Below are 19,769 nucleotides of genomic sequence, written 5' to 3'. Positions count from 1 at the left end.
TTGTAAGCATTTACATATATTTATGTGTGTGTCTAGGTATGTGCCACAGTACAGATGTTGTAATCAGAGGACAACTTGGGTTGGGGGGGGGGGGTCAAAGTTCTTCTAGCATGTGGGTCCTGGTACTTGAACTTGGGGCTTTGTGTTTGTAGCATGTACCATCTTGCTGCTCTTGGAGAGTTGGGTTTTTTTTTGGGGGGGTTGTTTATTTTTTATTTGTTTTATTTTTTATTTGTTTATTTTATTTTTTTATTTTTTATTTTATTTTTTAAAATTCCATCCTATCCTGGTCTTTTGGAAGCTGTTATAAGACACTGATAAAAGTACTAAAAAACTGAGTAGTGGTTAGTGTTTCTTTCCTGCAGCTCAGCAATCCATAAAACTGGAGGCAAACTAGGAGGTACATCCTGGAGGCAATCCCTAGGCTCTCCCATTGCAGAAAAATGGAGCGAGCCTACTCTTAGGAGTTTGGTACCGGAGTTCAGGAGGTTCCAGTCACAGCCAGCTGCTAGTCTATCTTGGCACCCCTTCTTAACTCTTAAGGTTATCAGCTTTGTACAGACAGAGCAGGGCAGCCTGAGTCTTGTTAACCATAAAGTTGAAGATGTGTATGGTAAGGTGAGGTCTCTGTTTCTGGCAGACTGTGCTAGTTACATCTGTCCCCATATATCCCCAAATCTTATCCCTTCGGGTATGATCCACATGTGCTCAGGGTCTGGGGGGGCCCTAAGTTGGGACCTCTCTGCATCTTCACCATCATGATGATTCAGGTGCTCATGCTACCCTGGTGGGTATGTTAGTGCTTCATTTTATACAAGGACAAGCAGTTCAGAGAATGGTTATGGCCCAAGCGTTGGCTGCTGTTTGCATTTGTATTCTCTTGGAGTTACTATTATTATGATGAAGCAGCACGACCAAAAGCAATTTCGTGGGGAAGTGTCTTACTTAAGGTTTTTATTGCTGTGATGAGACATCATGACCATAGCAATGGTGGTGTGTAGGCAGACATGGTGGCAGGCAGCAGAAAGAGAGAAAGACACTCAGCTTGGCCTGAACATTTGAAAACCCAAAGCCTACCCCCCAGTAACACACTTCCTCCAACAAAGCCACACCTACCCCATCCCCAACATGGTCACACCTGAGGCTATGGGGCCATTCTTACTTAAACCACCACTATTGAGGTCCAGGAGTTGCCTCACAAGCTACAGGAAGACGGATCTCATTCAGACAGGGATAGTTTATTGAGCACATGTTCAAGGCTGATCAATCAGGGCCACAGTCCAGACTCAGCAGCTGAACTGTGACACTGAGCTAACATCCTATAGAGATTTTAAGCCTAAAATCCACAACATCTGTACCAGGTTATTCCACCAATCAGGATTTTGGGGTAGGGGATTTCCTTGGGAAAATGTCTTTGGTATACATTTATCCAGCTTTCATTGATTGGGGTATTCAACTGTGGCAGGGAACTTGCATTGTCTAACATTAATGTCTTAACTTGTCAATCAGGATGTCAGTTACCGACATACATGTATTTTCCTGCCAAGTTGGATGTCAGTTCCCAGGGAGATCTTGGGAACTTAAACATTGCTCAACATTGCTCAAAATGGAAGTCTTATTCCAAATAGTTTCTTGTATTTGTGCAAGTGTTTCTCTTATACTGGGGCCCAAGCTTATTGTGGGTAACCATACAAAGCAGTTCTACTGATTTTTATTGTGATTGGTTTCCAAGGGCACAGAACCTAACAGAATATGTAATCAATTTGGGCATACGAAAGTTTCTTAGTAACAGCAGAAACAACATATGAGAAAGTTTCCTTATAATATTAGTAACAGCAAAAAATGGCAGGCTAGCCAAGTAGTAGTTGCCTAGGCCTTAACAACCACAAAAAATTTATTTGGTATACACTTCCACATCATTGCTTATCATTGAAGGAAGTCAAAGAACTCAAGCAGGAGAAGAATCTGGAGGTAGGAGGTGATGCAGAGACCATGGAGGAGTGCTGGTTACTGGTTTGCTCCGTATGGCATACTCAGCCTCCCTTGTTTGTTTGTTGAGACAAGGATTCTCTGTGTAATCTTGGCTGTCTTGGACATCACTTTGTAGACCAGGCTGGCTTGAAACTCAGAAATCCACCTGCCTCTGCCTCCCAAGTGCTGGGATTAAAGGCGATCAGGTTCCTTTCTTATAGAACCCAGGGCCACCAGTCCAGGGGTGACCCCACCTACAATGGGCTGGGCCCTCCCAAATCAATCACAAATTAAGAAAATACCCTACAGGTTTACCTAAAGTCCTAACTTATGGAGGCATTTTCTCAGTTGAGGCTCTCTCCTCTTAAATGACTGGCTTTTGTCAAATTGACATAAGACTAGCTAACGAGTTATGTTCTAGAGAGCATATTTTCCTATGTGGAGTGGCTTCATCTTCTAACTTTCCTCCTTTAAAAGTGGCTTATTTTACACTGATTAGGAGTCCTAGTGCCTTGGGGAGGGAGGAGGCAAAGGGTCTCTGTGCTGCTTTGTTTTCTGAGTTTGACAACGGAAAGAGAAGCCATTGATCTCCCAGAGCTAACTTGTCATGGTGGGCTTACAGACAGGACTCCCCAGAGCTCAGGGGCCAGTCCTGTTGCAGTAGCCCAGATCAACTAAGATGGGCTGCTTGACTCCTCCAGAATGCTTCTAGGACTGAATACTGTCTAATCTACCATCTGCTCTGTGAATCAATCACCACTGCTGGAGTTATTGTTGAATCTCCATCAATTGACAATGATCATTTAGTGAGCCCACTGTTGATACTCAAGAGGCAGTCAGGGTTCTGGTGAAGGTTGAGGATTTAAAGTTGGCCATCAGTTCTGCCCTTCGTAACTGGTTGGCCAGGCACTGTAATGTCTCTGGTACAGCCCATTGACTGTGTCTGATTTGCAGCCCAAATAGCAACCTAGGATACCCCAAGCACTTGTAGCAGATTTTTAGCAGAACCATCATATCTGGCATGGAATTCTAGAGTCACCTAGGCTTTGAACTAGTCTTTCGTAAATAGTCAGTGGTTATTATATGAGCTTTATGGGGTTGCTCTTCGAAAGGACTTAGACCCTTTGCATAATATAGTCCAGAGACATACCTGGCAAACCAGGAAATATCTTATGGCTGAGAATTGCTTAAGCAATGGTTCCTCGTGACCATGAGCCTTTCCACCAGTGCCCAAGTTTCCTGAAATAATGGACTCTGAGACTATTATATATAAATACATGCTTAGGCCAATAGCTTTGGCTAGTTTCCACTAGCTCATAATTCAATTATCCCGTTTAGATTAGTATAAGTTGTGCCTCATGGCTAGTTACCTTTCCTTTAGTTTCATGTGACCGTCTTCTTCATGTGGAGTGGGGTGATCCTCCTTGCCTGACTCCCAGAATACTCCTCTCCTCCCCTCCCCTCCCCTCCCCCCTCCCCTCCCCTCCTCCCACCTTTCTGCTATTTCCTGCCTCAGGTCATTGGCATAGGCTTATTATTATTATTATTATTATTATTATTATTATTATTATTGACAAATGATGCTTCCATGCAGTTTACAAGAGATTTTCTCTATAGTTCCTTCAGACTACTCATAGATCAAAGGTTTTGGTATGCACAAATTGACTTGCTAAAGATGCCTTTTGTGTAACAATATATAGGCTTTGCAATGTGGATTCTGGGTTCAGTCCTGCAAAGGACTTGCTTTTGAGAAATCTAAATTCATCCTGCAATGTCTCTCTTCAATCTTCTAGTGTGTTGTAACCCAGAACACTGACACTTGTCACATCCAACCTGGCTTTCTGGAACCTGTACACAGAGTTCACAGGCAAATGAAGGGGAAGGTGCTCTATCAAGGACATATGGTGTGTGTGTTTGTGTGTGTGTGTGTGTGTGTGTGACAACGTATCTCACCAACATGAGAACAAACTTTAGCATTCCAGGAATGCAACCGTGAGACAGGAGTTTGTGCATAGAGAACTGGAGAAATCTGGATATCTATCAGCCTCCTCAGCCCAGATTCTCCAGCCGTCAGGGCTCAAACTAGTATTCAGAACATCCCTACTGGCAGCCTCCTGTCTCAGCACCAGCCAGATAGTCTGGCCAAATGATCAAATTGTACTGCCTCTCCTCCCCAGGGCAAGGAAGGAGGCTGAGGGAGAGGGAAAACCCGTCTTAGAGCAATGTCTTCGAGCATAATGATGGTATTCAAGAGCTGAGTGGAAAATTTGGTGCGGAAACACAGGAACTATTTTTATAGGAACGGCTGTCCCCGGGGCTTGGGGGCTGTCGCGGGTTCGGAGTGCGATATACGCTTACGCCCATCAGTTGCGCTGTATAAAAGGGTCTTCGTGGCTAGAGGGGCAGCGAGGGAGGGCTGAGTGAGCCCCCAGGCCCGGAACTTAACTGCGTTAAGAACGGACAAGAGTGCATCCTGGGCCAGAAGGTCCTAATTCGTGGTGAACTCACGGGTCATCTTTTCTCTGGGACTGGCCTCCCAGTCTGACCCGTGATTTGAGGTCGGGAGCACTGCGGTTTTCCTGCAGCCACTTACTGGTTCCTGGAGTGCCGGCTAGACAGTATTAAGTCTCAGGCGTGTCTTGGAGGAATCAGGCAATACTACCCCAATTCCTAGTGCGCACGCGTCAGCAGCCCTTTGCGCAGTAGCGCGGCGCAACTATAGCCACAAATCTGAGACTAATCCGAGACACTCAGGAACTGACAGTGGAGCCCTCCACCAAGCTGCCTAGAGAAGCGCTTCCACCCGCAAACAGTGCACCGGAAGCGGAAACGGGCCCAGGCCGCCCCCTGAGCGGCCATCTTGGAAGCTGAGCGGCGGTAGCAGCAGAGAGGCTGCGGCGGGTGCGGTGGGCTTAGTCCCAGCGCGGGTGCGGCTCACGGCGCGGGCCCCACTCTTCCGTACCCTGCTCTGGCCTCGACCACGGCGAACCTGAACGCGGCAGCGGCCTCAGGGAGAGGTGAGCGCTCGCGGGCTGCGCGGGGCCTTGGGCCGCTCGTTCGCCCCGCCGGAGCCGGCTGCAGCGGCGGGCGGGGACTCGGGGACTCCACACGTCGGGTCCCGTTCGTTACGTCGCCGGCTGTGCCCGGACCCGGAGCGTCCCTGCGCGGACCCGAGGTCGGTTACTGAGGGCGCTTGGGGTTCCTGGCTGGGGTTGGTCCATCGGGCAGGTTAGGGATTTGGTTTGCCACGCGTCAGATTCTCCCACGAAGAGGCCTGTTGGTTGGTGCACTTGAGGTACTTCGAGGAGGAGCCAGGTTTGAGCTTTAAAAACGTATCCCGTGAGTTTGTGTTGTGGGGTGGTAGCTGTTGAGTGACCCCTTTCATCTTGAACAGTTAGAACCTCAGACTACTTAATATACCCCAACAGGAACAAGTGTATCCACAGTTATGCCCTTGAGGGTAATATAACAAAACCTTTGACAATAAGAGTTGGGACTCGGGCCCGGAACAAGACCCTGCCCGTTTCGGGCGTCGGGGAGGGTGAGGACGGTCGATGCTTACCATTCACCTTTGCTAACTGCGGACTCTCAGCCAATGACCTCACTTCCTTTTTAATCTACATCACTTAGGTGTATGTTTAACCTAAGTCAAGTTCTCAACGTTTTATCTAATCCAGATAGACAGCTAGGAAGAGATAAGGCCTCAGTACATTGTACTAGCACGTGCATAAGACTATACCTTCTTAAAAGTAGTAGTACAAGGCTTTATTTATGCCAGGTGTGTGTGTTGGTATTTAGCTTTAGGGAAAACAGGAATTTTAGGATTTTATTTAATTAGAAAGTCCTGTGTATGATCTTCAGCCAGAGATAGGTCTAGGTCCTAGAACTTGGAGTCATTACTCTGCACATCATGATCTTCCTGTACTCAGCGTCAGTTCAGTTCTCACGAGTGTGTAAGAAAGTGGTGCTATGAGCCTCTGGCTTCCTCCAGCCTATGAAGTAATCCTGGAGAAGATAAAACTCCCTAAAAATTCTGGCCTTGGGTGTATCATATACCCTTCTGATTAGTCAGGCCAAGGTCTTACTCCACATTGTCACCTAACCTGTGTGTAGTGGTGTAGGAGAGAGATGTCCAAAAGAAAAAAGAAGTACCACCTTGGCACAGTGATTAAGTACTGAAAAAAAGACTGTTACCCTGCTAGTGACTAGCTGTTTCCTGTCACCTACCATCCCCTGGGAGAGTCATGAAGATATTGCTGTTGTGATTGAGGTAAAGGAGGAGCAGTTACGGCCACAGAGTAGTTAATCATAAGTATGATTTTATATGCTTAACAGCAAGTTTGAGGCTGGAGATGCAGCTCAGTGATAAAAATACTTGCCTGTTCCACGTGAGGCTCTAGGTTTAATTTCCAGTACTGAAAGGAAGTTAAAGCTGGTCCTAGTGACGGATGCATTTAATATCAGCACTTGGGAGGCAGAGGCAGGAGGATCTTTGAGTTTGAGGTCAGCCTGGTCTACATAGTGAATTCCAGAACAGCCAGAGCTATGCACTGAGACCTTGTCTCAAAAAAAAAAAAAAAAAAAAAAAAGGTTAAAATCAAGTATGAGAAGGACTTTTGTCCTGTGATTGACTAGGCAAAAAAAAATTTTTTTTAAAGATACAGTTTCTCTATGTAACCCTGGCTCTCCTGGACCTCACTCTGTAGACAAGGCTGGCCTTGAACTCACAAAAATTTGTCTGTCTCTGCCTCCCAAGTACCAGGCTTAACAGTGTGTGGTTCCACTGCACTAAACTTTTTTTTTTTTTTTTTAAGACAGGATCTTTAAAAAAAAAAAAAAAAAAAAAAGACAGGAAGCTGTATGTATTCCAGGCTATCAGGCTATATAGCCTAGGGTGACTTTGAACTTATCATCTTCTGTTTCTACCTACTGGGATTATAGATAAACACCAACCATGCTTTACTTATGTGGTGCCGGGAATTAAACCCAGGTCTTCATGATGTCAGGCAAGCACTTAACCAGCTGCATTACATTTATAGCCTGGCACAGCTAACTGCTAGCTTCCTCTGTGTGTCCACTAACTTTGATTACTCATCCTATCTGGTCACTTAGCTGAATACAAATATGGCTGTGTTGGAATTACTCAATGAAGTTATTTTTTATTTGTTGGAGTATTAACTTCAGAGGTGAACATAAGAGAAAGCACGAGGCTTGTAGTTTGCTTGTGGATCATTGGATATTGCTTTGTTTCTTACTAGGTGCTGGGCAAGTTGAGCTCTCTGGCCCACATGGCTTCTGAAGCTAAGAACTTGGGGACAATGCTTTCTGGAAGCATTTCTTGGCCATGCTGGACTGTAACCTTGTTCCTGGTGTGAGCATTCTTGGATGCATCAGGCAAAAGCCCTTGATTCTGCCAGAAAGGTTTTTGTGCACTATACTCTTAGACCATGGGGGTGGGGGGTGGTGGTGGTGGGGATGGTGGTTGGTGGTGGTGGTGGTGTGGTTGTGAGGTTGTAAAGGACAGGAAAGGAGGCATTTGACTAGGGAAATCAGAGAGGCCCCTGGTGGTTGTAGCTCAGAATCGATAGGGAAGGATGTAGGTGTATTCTCCACTGGTCCAAATTGGACTGGGAAGGTTGAGTTTTGTTAGGTGCTATGAAAACTAGGTCTAGGTGGGGTTTTTTTGTTTTGTTTTTGTTTTTTAAAGGGTTTGGCAGAAAAAAAAAGATGTTGCCATTTATCTGCTGTCTTTGCTGGGGAGTGGATGGTTAAAGTGCATTGACGTTAGTGTGCAGGACAAACTGAAGTGTGGAGAACTTGGAGGGTCGTGTAGTTGACAGGAAAGTAATGCATTCCTGCACTGTGGCTTCTGGGACTGGAAGGAAGTGAACAAGTCATATGTGGATTAGACTCTGTCAAATATCCCCTCCCCCATTGAGAGGCCACATTGGGGTAGATAACCCTAGCCAAGCTGTTCCCTCTGTAGGCCTTGAGGGTACAGAGTAAGCACAAACCAAGTCCTGGTTGTCTTGAGGTATCAGTACTTGTAGAGGAGGCATATGCAGTAGTCTGTGGTGATGGTGTCTACCAAGAAATTAGTCAGGTTAAAGATAGTTAACTCTCAGACAGTATGTATAAGCAAATACTGAAGGGAGTGAAAGAGCATGTGGCTATTTGCTGGGAATAATTCATACAAAGGCTAGGTTTATCTAGCTGGGAGATCAGGTTGGGGATAACTAGCTGTTACTGGTGTTAGATGTTGACTAGAGTCATGGTTAAAATGATCAGACAGCACTGTGTGAGACAGGTTAGGGATAGGCTGGCCTGGTGATGGTGGGAGGAGGCTCAGTGGAGAAGTTTGGACTTCCAGTGTCACAAGATAAAGCCATCAGTGACTGCCCGTGTTGAGCCTGCTCTGTTATAGCCAAGCTCATCTATTTTTCATTTAAATTTAAAATAAGTATATTTATTTTTGGCAGTGGGAGATGTATGCCAATACACATGCACAGAAGTCAGAGAAAAGCTTGTAATGTCAGTTCTCTCCTTCTGCCATATAGATCCTGGGAATTGAATTCAGGTCATCAGACTTGGCAACAAGTGTCTTTACCCACTTAACCATTTCACCAGCCTATTATCTTTTTTCTAATTTGTATATCCCCAAATGGCCCCATCAATCATTTTAGAGTAGTGGTATTCACACTTTATTTTTAGTTGTAGAATTTTTTTGTATGTTTATGTCTTAAATTATGAGGAAAGAGAACAAATAGGAGCTCTTCTGAATCTGTGACAGTGGGACCCCTAGTCTCTCCACCACTGTCTCTTCCCCATCTTCTGGAATAGAGCTGAGGGGTCTGAGTCAGATTCAGTCTTCTCTCTCTTTGAGACAGCGTCTCACTGTAGACTGGGCTGGCTAAGACTCAGATCTGCCTGCCTTTGCCTCCCTTCCTCTATGATTGAAGATATGTACCACCACATCCAGCTGGTCTCTTCTCTTTAAAAGCCTTTGAGTTATATTTATTTATTGTTTGTTGATGCATATGTGTTTGTGCATGAGTGTGCATGTCTGTGGACATGTGTGTGAAGGTCAGAGGACAACTTGCAGCGATTAGTTCTTTTTCTACTGCTATGTGGGTTCTGAGGAACAAGCTCCTTTTATCAGTCTTGTCTAGCAAACACTTTTACCTGTTCACTGAGATATCTTCAAAGCCCCAGTCCCTTCTTTAGCATTTTCATGGGTTCCCTCCCTGTATATATCCTTCACTGCTGCCCTATGTTGAGGCCCCAGAGTGACCTTGCTAATAGAAGGTTCTAAGTACCTTAAGGCTGATCACCTAAAACTCTTGGGGTTCTGGAAGTTTGGCCTTGCTCCTCTAGCTACTCTTGTCTTTGTCTTTTATTGTATTTAAACTCCTGCTTGACATGTGGTCAGTGCAGTCCCCTAAACATGCCTTCTCCTCTTCCTAGTCCATGCATCTAGATCTCTGAAATTTCTTACTTCATTTCTTTAGCCTCACATTGTCTCTGCCCCTGCTATTGTTACTTGTGACCAATGATAGATGTATAACAGGCTTTCAGGGCCAGAAGGGTACTCACTAATTTTCTGCTGTGAAATGTCTGTCATTGAGGTGTTGCTGATCAGAGTTAAAGGATGTAAATAGTTGCTCTTTGGAGCTTGTGCAAACTGGTTTCAGTATGCCTACCCAGGTCTCACTTGACTAAAATGTCCCGTGTAAATATTTTGAGACTGTAATGTAGTTTCATGGTTCTTTATACCTTGCATCTGTGTTAGGTGCTTGGTATCCTGTTAAATACATGAAATTGGTGGTGGTGGTGGTGGTGGTAGGGGCATATAGACAAAGAACTGAGGGAAGAACTTAACGGTGGGTGGGCCACAGAAAGGGAAGCAGAGGTATTCATCTGCTGAAGTTGTTTGTAGGAAGGAAATCATGTGTCTGTTTTGTTCTTTGTAAATAGAGATGCCCTTTTTTCTTTTTTTAAATAGATGAGCAATAACAGCAATAAGAGAGCTCCAACAACAGCAACACAAAGGTTGAAACAGGACTACCTTCGAATTAAGAAAGACCCAGTGCCTTACATCTGTGCGGAGCCCCTCCCTTCAAATATTCTTGAATGGTAAGACTGCATTCCTTCTCATCCTGCACTGGAGTCACTCTCTTGCAGGTTCTGTAGTGGTCTAGCTGATAAGCCTGGTCATGACAGAGGCAGTTTTGTAACTCCTTATATGTGGATGGATACTTGAGAGGGCTGTCAATACTCTGGGCTTTGCAGTAAGTGCCATGTCAAGAGTATTATAGTCTTGTTTGGCTTAGGCTAGGGCTAAAAGGAGAAATCTTCTACTCTCGGGTAGTACTTACTATGGGTTTTGGGTATATAAATCTCTCAGATGTTGCTCCGATACATTAGGGTTAGGCTGCCTTTTCTTTCTGGCATTGGGAATTAGCTGTCTAGCCTGGGAATGTTAGTGGCAACACTGGCACTAACCTGTGACTATCCTAGGCCAAGTGCTCCTAACTCTTGAGCTGACAGTGATAGAGCTTGTGAAAACATTTGGTGCATGGTAGTTCTTTTGATCCATTAAAAGTATGAAGTCCCAGGCATAGTGGCACACATTAATCCCAGGACTTGGGAGACAGGCAGGTAGGTCTCTGAATCGCTTGAGTTCAAGGCTAGCCTGGCCTACAGAGTAAGTTCTAGGACAGCTGAAACCACACAGAGAAATCTTGTTTTGAAAAACCAAACCAAAACAAAAAGGGCAAAGTCATGAGAGTTCATGTTCTCCATGGAAATGCTCATTACCAGCTTTGAGAAATGAAAAAAAGCATTTATTACTGAGTGTGGCACACACCTTTAATAGCATTCAGGAGACTGGGGCCAGTACTGTGTAGTGAGATCCTATTTTTTGTTTGCTCGTTTGTTTTTAAGACATTTTTCTTGCTTTGTTGGATTTGATCTTTTACCAAAAAAAAAAAAAAAAAACTTGATACTTTTAGAATTTTCCAAATCCAGAGGAAAAATTTTTCCTGAATTAAAAAGAAATAGTTTGCATTTTGGATGTTGTTGACAGAAGAAATGCATGAGGAGCCTCTTCAGTGGCATCAGAACTAACTCTATTCCAGAGATGAAAATTAGATGTGGTCCCTGGCAGATAGTTGGCTGATAATGGGGACACGTTTCATTGATGGGTTACTTGTTACCTGGTTTGTGGGAATATCCTTGTTGTATGTGGAACTCATCTTCATGTGCTTGTCATGGGCCTCTAAGTCCAGCCTTCCGTTTGATTATGTGCTAGGAAGGACTTGATTGAGATTTCAATCGATTTGTTATTGCATTTATTGTGTTTGTGGGGTGAGTACACATGTGCCACTACATATGTGGGGAGTCAGTTCTCTCCTTCTACCTTATGGAATCCTGGGAATCAAACTCGGGTCATAAGATTGGCAGTATGTGCCTTTACCCACTAGTCCACTTCACCAACTCTTACTTAAGATTTGCTAGAATGAAAAGACCAAAAAAAAAAAAAAAAAAAAAAAAAAAGGCAACAAAGGGAAAGAGGTATGTGGAGCAGACCAAAGCATTGGGTTCCTGACTCTGGGCATTTGCTCAAAGCACACTTAGCTCCCCCATTCTAAGCTTAGACGGCACATGTGATATGTCACCGAAGAAGCTCGTCAGGCACTTACTGCCCAGGATTGTAACTTTGGTTTTCCACTCTAGCCTATTTGTTCCCAGAAATAATGGATCTGAAACTGAACCATATTTGAATAAATGCCTAGGCCAGTAGTCCTGCTCTATTCCCTAACTAGCTCATATCTCAGTAATCCAACTTATTCTACGTTCTTCTACTGGTTAGATACTTCTCAGATGTATGCATCTGTCTCCTCCAGTGTTGGGGCAAATCTACCTTGCCTGGCTCTTTCCCGGAATTTCCCTCTCTGTGGGAACTCTCGACTCCTATTTCCTGCCTCAGCTCATTGGCCACAGACTTTTTTATTGACAGGTGATGCTTCCACACAGTATATAAAGATTCTCTCTACACAGACTCTGTTTGAGTGGCCATTAGTGTCTGCCACTCACTGAAACACCTAACTCCTAGGAGAGAGTCTGCCACTCACTGAAACACCTAACTCCTAGGAGAGAGTCTGCCATGCACTGAAACATCAAGCTCCTAGGAGAGAGTCTGCCATGCACTGAAACATCAAGCTCCTAGGAGAGAGTCTGCCACTCACTGAAACATCAAGCTCCTAGGAGAGAGTCTGACACTCACTGAAACATCAAGCTCCTAGGAGAGAAGGCTCAATGTGAGCTATGATGTGTTTGTCCTCTTTTTATCAGGGTTGTGGGCACTGCCCCCAAACTGCACTGTCAGGCATTTTGTGAGAATTCTATAGTTTTAGAGAATTTATGGTACACAAAACAAGTAATTTGCTTCTCTCTCTCTCTCTCTCTCTCTCTCTCTCTCTCTCTCTCTCTCTCTCTCTTAGGCATTATGTTGTTCGAGGCCCTGAGATGACTCCTTACGAAGGTTAGTAGAAAATTTGAATCATTCCTTTCGTCTGTTCCCATGGCCAGAGGCCATGTGCGTGCCATAGCTAGAAATGGCCAGCCAGAAACACCAGCCCTGCCACCCACGAGACGTGATCATGGGAGATGGCTCTGCCAATCTTCCACGCTGTCTTCGAAAGGCTGGGCATTGCCCAGACCATCCTGCCATCCATTCGGGCCTGGTCGGAAGTGAGACTCTAATGCTTAAAGATTAATCAAAGGCTTTATAAGTTTGGTAGTGCTCAATAACAATATGTCCATACAAAGAATTGTTTCCCAGTTAGCTAACCTAAATAAAAGTTGTTACCCGAGACTGCTCTCCATACCTGCGTGGCTCTCCATCCTCCTACATCTCTGTCGTCCCTTGCTCCTCCTCTTCCTTTTCCTCTTCCTCTCCTTACTCCTCCCACCTTAGCTCCTCCTACAGATAGTCTTTTTATTTTGGTTATGTAGTAGTTATATTTACTTGAATCTCATCCTTGTAATTCTATTAGGTCCTAGAAATGTTTGTTCATTTTGGTTTTGTTAGACTGTTTGTAACAGTTTGCATTTCCCCAGCCTCTTATATTGGTTAGAAGTGGGAAAAGATTTTTTTTTTTTTAATGTATATAGGTATTTGCTTGTGTACCATGTGTGTTTCTGGAGCCCACAGAAGAGGAGCTCAGTTCCTGAAGTTCTAGATGATTGTGATCTACCATGTAGTTGCTGGGAATTAAACCTGGGTCCTTTTGTAAGAACAGAATGCTCTTAATTGCTGAACCATCTCATCAGCCCAGAGAAAAACAGATTGGAATAAATAATAAGACATTCTTCTGTTTTTAAGGCCAAAGTGGAGAAAAGGTTTTGCTAGATACTTTTTAATGTCAGAATAGTCTCTGAGCTAAACGGAGGCATGTGAAGCTTAGGAAGATCCTAAGGGTTTTTACAGGACATATCAGGGTCTCATCTCTCTTTATTGCTTTCTATAGTGTTGACCTGGTGGTCTGTTCCCTCAGGTTACCAGATACCACTAGGGTCCTCAGTGATTTTGACAAATCAGTTCTTGAAACTATCAGTCAACAGGTTTCTAGGGTCCTGTGGCAAGATTGACATTTCTAGGCAAGCCCAGGTCAGAGCACTGGCCAGATGGGTAGTGCCTCTGCTTTCAACCATCAGGCCTTAACTTCAGATGGCAAAAGCAACAGGCCTTCACCTAGTAAAAATCTTGTGGAACACTGAGGTGCCAGTCTGTGAGGCTCTGGGTTCCATTCTCAGCACAAACAAAAAGAAAAAACTACTGCTTGGAATGTTTGGTTGAGAGCTAGGATGGTTGAGAATATAAAGGGCAAATTCAGGTTAGCTTAGCTGATACTTCTTTAACAGGTTCTTCTTTGGTCTAGGAGCCCAAGTTTTGGGGTGATTTGTTCTGGAGAATGAGTCTGCATGGCCTATGGGGGAGATACATGTGTGTGCATGTCATGATGATGGTGCTGACACCAGAACTTGTTTGTACCCCATAGCAGCCGGGTGTGGATGAAATGGGGGAGGCATACAGGCGGTGTATCTCAAGGAGTCCTTGAAATTCCTTTTGGTCAGTCTCTAAGAGATGAGCTTCCAAATAGTTGGTAAAAATAATATAAAATACTTTGTGTGTTTGATATGCATGCATATATAGAAAGAAGTCATAGTTATCTCTAGTAGGATACTGTGGGTACTACTTTGAGTTTTGAAGTTATTTTGGGTTTTTTAATTTTTTAAATATATTTCTGTATATGTGTATGTACACATAAGTATGGCACCATTTGTATGCAGGAGCTCAGAGGTCAGTAGTAACTGGAGTTAATAGACAGTTTTGAATAGCTATGTGGGTGCTTAGAACCAAAACCAGGTCCTTTGCAAAAGCAGTAGGTACTCTTTTAAGTGCTGAACCATCTCTGCAGCCTGCTTTTAAATTTTAAACTAAATAAATAACATTTAAACACTGTGTGACAGATCTCTCTTAGCACCAGACCAACCAAGGTTTGCTGATGTGGGGATGGGCTGGAGATGGTAGCTCTGAAGGATGTATAAGCAGAAAGCCTTGGAGATTGCCAGATCTTGCCAACTCAACCCTGGCCTATTTCCTAAGTTTTAACTCTGGTGTCTCGGCTGTCAGTGCTGGTACCCCCCTCCCCCTAATTCTTCCATCTTTTTTTATCCTCTTCTGTATTGTCTGTGGGTATTGTCCCTCAGGCTGCCAGTTTACTGAACCTCTTTTCTGCATCTTCTCAGCTGTCCCTACTCAATGGGACTAACCTTTGGTAGGTGTGTAAGGAATCCTTGTCTTGGTCAAGAGCTTTGCTCAGTCCTCAGTTTCTTGTCTCCTGGTATATGTTGCTGTTGATGACTGCTTTACTGATGTGCTCTTTCTCCTTTGTTTTTGAGCTATTTGTTCTTTCCTTGCCTTCCTAGTGGCTGCTCTGCAATTCCACATTTTTGTCCTGATCTCTGGCAGTCCTATATCTAGTGCTCTTGACATACCCATTCCAAGAATACAAAATTGACTTCCTATGAAAAATTTGCCAAGAATTTACCATTAATTCTGGTTTTTACCATTAATTGTGGGTTGGTTTTTTTTTTTTTTTTTTTTTTTTTTTTTGGTTTTTCGAGACAGGGTTTCTCTGTATAGCCCTGGCTGTCCTGGAACTCACTCTGTAGACCAGGCTGGCCTGGAACTCAGAAATCCGCCTGCCTCTGCCTCCCAAGTGCTGGGATTAAAGGCGTGCGCCACCACCGCCAGGCTAATTGTGGATTTAATGTGATCCTATTCATGTTTTAAGAATGTTAAAGGCTCACTCTAACTTTACACGAAAGGACAAAGGACCTAAAGTAGATTCCAGAATTTTTTTTTTTTTTTTTGAAAGGCATCTATGGTTCTGTGTTCTGGGTTTCTGTTCCTAGACTTGGGCCATGGTTGTGTTTGTGACCCATCCCTCATAGACTCTTCTTGGGTAAGCTTGTAGAGGACCTTTTGCTGACTCCATCCCATGGCAAAAACTGTACTTTGATTTCAGTGGGTAGGGTCTGTCTTACTGTGGTTATTTGGTTAAAAATATTCTTCATGCTTTGAGGGTGAGGCTTTTGGCTCCCCATAAACACGGAGTATTTGTAATTTAACCTGTATCTTAAGTTAGGGATATACCTCAGTGGTAGACTTCTTACTTAGCATGTGCAAAAGGCCCTAGGTCTAATCACCAACATAACCTATCAATAAGTATTGTGTATTTATAAACAAAGAATCACATTTTAGTGTGGTGTGTGGGTACACATGTGTGTGCTGGTGTACTCACTTATGTGAGGAAACTAGAGGAGGGTGTCAGGTCTCTGTTCCATTTGAGGTAGAGTCTCCCTGAACCTGGAATTCTCATTTTTCTGCTCAACAAGCCCCAGCAACCTTCATTGCTGAAGTTGCAGGCGTACACAGAATCATACCATGAAGAATATTTTTACCAAATAACCACAGTAAGACAGACCCTACCCACTGAAATCAAAGTACAGTTTTTGCCATGGGATGGAGTCAGCAAAAGGTCCTCTACAAGCTTACCCAAGAAGAGTCTATGAGGGATGGGTCACAAACACAACCATGGCCCAAGTCTAGGAACAGAAACCCAGAACACAGAACCATAGATGCCTTTCAAAAAAAAAAAAAAAAAAAAACTGGAATCTACTTTAGGGCCTTTGTCCTTGTTCTGTGGGTTCTACAATGCAGACTCTGATCTTAATGCTTGCATAGTCTGTTCTTAATTTCTGATTCATCTCTTCAACCCTCATTTGTGTTCTGTAAGTAGTTATCTGATGTTCAGTGGCTTGTTGTTTTCTTATCTAGTTTGCACTATGTTATGTGTGGTGTAGATTTCTCTCCAAGCTCATTCCTGACATCCATTCTTGTGGTCCTTTTCTTTGAAATGCAAGTGGGTGCAAGTGGGTTCATCCCTGCAGACAAATGCTGGTGCTAGGAATATATTTGTTAGGAACCAAGTGTTGTAGTGGAGGAGGCAGGGATCTTCCCCTTCAAGTTGTCTTCTGCTGACTCAGTTCTCTGTAAGGGAGGAACATAAAGATTTGGGTTGCTGGGCGATGGTGGCATATGCCTTTAATCCCAGCACTTGGGAGGCAGAGGCAGGCGAATTTCTGAGTTCGAGGCCAGCCTGGTCTACAGAGTGAGTTCAAGGACAGCCAGGACTACACAGAGAAACCCTGTCTGGGGGTGGGGGGTTGGGGGGGCGGAAGGTTTGGGTTGTTCTATGGCTGTAGGGGACAAGTGGTAGTTAGAGATTCCTTGGGTATAGGTGTAATAGATGGAGCGTCAAATACTGGGGGGATAGGCTCAAGTGTTGGACAATAGCATAACCCCTGGAAAATAAAGTCAGTAGTTGATTGAGCCTGTGAGCCAACATAGGGAGAGGGCATTTGGGAGACCATGGGCTTGGGATGCCAGCTCAAAACTGGGTAAGGTGTGTGGGAGTTGAGAAGCAGTTACATTGGATGTTGACAAGACTAATATATTTTATTTTTCTTTTGGTGTAGGTGGCTATTATCATGGAAAACTAATTTTTCCCAGAGAATTTCCATTTAAGCCTCCTAGTATTTACATGATAACCCCCAATGGAAGATTTAAGTGCAACACAAGGTAAGCCTCCTGGTGGTGCAATGCTTTGAGCTGTCTGTGCTCATGGGAAATGTGCATTCTTGCTTACAAAAAATCACTTTCTTTCAGGCTGTGTCTCTCCATCACAGATTTCCACCCAGATACATGGAATCCAGCGTGGTCCGTCTCCACCATTCTAACAGGGCTCCTGAGCTTTATGGTGGAGAAAGGCCCCACCCTGGGGAGCATAGAGACATCGGACTTCACGGTGAGGTGTGGCAGCGCCTCGCCCGGGGCCTTGTGGCACTGTGGCCACCAACCTTTCATCCTGGGCTGATTGGTTCTGTCCTGAGACATGGGACAGTTTTCCTCTTGAGCAGGTGGAGGCTATATTGGTCTCCCCAACCAGTTCCTTGTTCCTGGCTACATTGTAGAAACATCTCCTCCTTGGCTGCCTCAGACCATGGCTCTTGCTCTTGACCTCACAGACAGTCCATCTCTGTCTCCAACTCTGCTTTTGTTTTTTGCTAAGCATCACTGATGCTCCTGTACTCCTCAGAAGACTTTCTTTGTAAGGCTCGATGAGGAGACGCAGAACACATGTTTCCTGCTTGTTTTATTTCTTTTATGTTTAGATAGGAATCATGTTTAATGTTAATTGATAACAAAATATAAATAAGCCTCTTCTTCTTTCTTTTTTTTTTTTTTTGTTTGTTTGTTTTTTTTGTTTGTTTTTTGAGACAGGATAAATAAGTCTTCTTAAGACTAACTTTTGAGAAAAAGAAGCCTTTTAGGTGCTTTCTATAATATTGACTACCCGAGTGTTTTTGAGATTTTGTTCTGCTTTGCCATTAGGATCTCATTATTAGCACAGGGTGTCTGGAACTCACCTACGTAGAATAGGCTGGCATTGAGTCTGTAGTGATTCTCTTACCTCAGCCTCCTACGTGCTGGGATTGCAGGTAGGAGGCTTAAAAAAAAAAAAAGTGCATATCCAGCACTTTTTTAGATTTTTTTTTTTTTTTTTTTTTTTAAGTAAAGTTAGCTGGGCAATGCTCACTCACTCCTTTAATCCCAGCACTCAGGAGGCAGAGGCGGGTGGATCTCTGAGTTTGACGATAGCCTAGTCTATAGAGTCTGTTCCAGGTTGGCCAAGACTATTCAGACAAAAAACAAATTAAAATTATCTTTCTGGCTGATAATTCCCTTCTCTTTCTTCCTAGAAAAAGCAGCTGGCAGCACAGAGTCTAGTGTTTAATTTAAAAGATAAAGTCTTTTGTGAATTATTTCCTGAAGTTGTAGAGGTAAGAAAGCAAGAGTTGGAACCTAGTTTTGTCTTCCTTTATGTTAAAAACACTTTCAGATTTGTTTCCAAAGAGAAACTGTGTTTGTGTGCCTACTGCTGTGTTCCTGTATGTGTTGAAGAGGGATTACAGGCCCTCCTGGTTGCTATAGGACATAAGAGGAGTCTGTGCTGGGCATGCCTCCAGATGTACACACTATTGGGTGACAGAGCTAGTTCTTCTTCAAGACCCTACAGTGCAGGAAAGACAGCCTAGGGATGGGCGTGACTCTGAGGAACATATACAAGTGTTAGGGACTGAGTCTGTCCCCACATAGGCATGAGGCTTGCTGATCAGTGGCCATCCCTCAAGGGATCCACCACCAGTGGCCAGAAGGTATATCAGTTGCCTCCTACAAGGGCTGGGCATGTACTATGCCACAAGTGTCCCCTGGTCTGGGCTAGACAGTGGTGTAGCCCTTTATGGCTCATTGTTACTCAGCATTGCTGCCACTCGGCTCAGGCACAGAATAGGAATTTTGACATCTTGCTTGGTTTCTTTACCTGTAAAAAGCTATTTTCAGATTAGGATCTCATGCAAAGGAATGGAGAACTGTATTCTGGGTGATAGATCTGAGATTATAAAAACTTAAGTTCTGCTCCCAAATGAATAGGTTAAGACAACTGAGGGTTTTTGTGTTTTTCTCCCAGGAAATTAAACAGAAACAGAAAGCACAAGATGAACTAAGTAACAGGCCCCAGAATCTTCCTTTGCCAGACGTGGTTCCTGATGGGGAGATGCACCGTGGCCAGAATGGGATTCAGCTCCTCAATGGGCATGCACCTGCTGCTGGCCCAAACCTTGCTGGGCTCCCACAGGCCAACAGGCATCATGGACTCCTGGGCGGCGCTTTGGCGAACTTGTTTGTTATAGTTGGGTTTGCAGCCTTTGCCTACACGGTCAAGTACGTGCTGAGAAGCATAGCACAGGAGTGAGGTTCACAAGCCACAACCTACAGTTGCTGCTGAGGGACACAGGGGCCAGAGCTTGATGCAGGCGTGATGGACATGCTGCTGAGCACAGGGTGGCCTGCCGGACTCCTGGGCTTCACTTTTTAAAAACCTTAAAAAGAAAGCAAAAACCAAAATGTGATCTGGAGGAGATTGGAGGTTCTTAACTCCCTCTTGAGGTTGACGTGGACAGTGCCACTCACGCTTTGGTTTTATTGCTTATCTCCTGTGTTGTCTTTTGAACCTGTTTAGTAAACCTGTTTTGTTTGTTTTGTTTTGTTTTTCATTTTATTAGATTTGGTCACTTAAAAATATAAAACTTTAATGCCTATTAAA

General features: G+C 44.1%; 2 protein-coding genes across 6 annotated transcripts in view; one reads left to right on the top strand and one right to left on the bottom strand.

The window, feature by feature from the left end:
* Scnn1d (sodium channel epithelial 1 subunit delta) overlaps positions 1-5,192 on the bottom strand; it is a 16,784-nt gene extending 11,592 nt beyond the window's left edge. The window contains 2 exon segments of the mRNA XM_076933531.1: positions 4,790-4,960; positions 5,121-5,192. Of these exon segments, the coding sequence (XP_076789646.1) occupies positions 4,790-4,960; positions 5,121-5,192 (243 nt within the window).
* Positions 4,797-19,769, top strand: Ube2j2 (ubiquitin conjugating enzyme E2 J2). 5 transcript variants are annotated; one of them, XM_034503619.2, is made up of 8 exons: positions 4,797-5,146; positions 7,230-7,392; positions 9,974-10,104; positions 12,474-12,514; positions 17,080-17,182; positions 17,290-17,413; positions 18,364-18,444; positions 19,134-19,769. In XM_034503619.2, exons 2-8 carry the CDS (start codon positions 7,357-7,359, stop codon positions 19,416-19,418), a joined length of 801 nt encoding a protein of 266 aa, XP_034359510.1. In that variant the 5' UTR covers positions 4,797-5,146; positions 7,230-7,356; the 3' UTR covers positions 19,419-19,769. The 5 variants fall into 5 exon arrangements, with proteins under 5 accessions (XP_034359510.1, XP_034359511.1, XP_034359513.1 ...); XM_034503618.3 differs by having other exon boundaries at positions 4,800-4,988; positions 17,270-17,408; XM_034503617.3 differs by having other exon boundaries at positions 4,800-5,146; positions 17,270-17,408.

The sequence above is a fragment of the Arvicanthis niloticus genome, chromosome 5, assembly GCF_011762505.2.
Source record: "Arvicanthis niloticus isolate mArvNil1 chromosome 5, mArvNil1.pat.X, whole genome shotgun sequence".
NCBI classification, from domain to species: Eukaryota; Metazoa; Chordata; class Mammalia; order Rodentia; family Muridae; genus Arvicanthis; species Arvicanthis niloticus.
This window is presented reverse-complemented; position numbering and strand designations above follow the sequence as displayed.

Excerpts from the sequence above, each read along its gene's own strand:
- Ube2j2 (XM_034503618.3), top strand. The coding sequence starts at position 7,357 with ATGCATCAGGCAAAAGCCCTTGATTCTGCCAGAAAG. Across the intron at positions 12,515-17,079 it reads TGAGATGACTCCTTACGAAG|GTGGCTATTATCATGGAAAA; the intron begins GTTAGTAGAAAA and ends CTTTTGGTGTAG. Across the intron at positions 17,409-18,363 it reads TAGAGACATCGGACTTCACG|AAAAAGCAGCTGGCAGCACA; the intron begins GTGAGGTGTGGC and ends CTTTCTTCCTAG.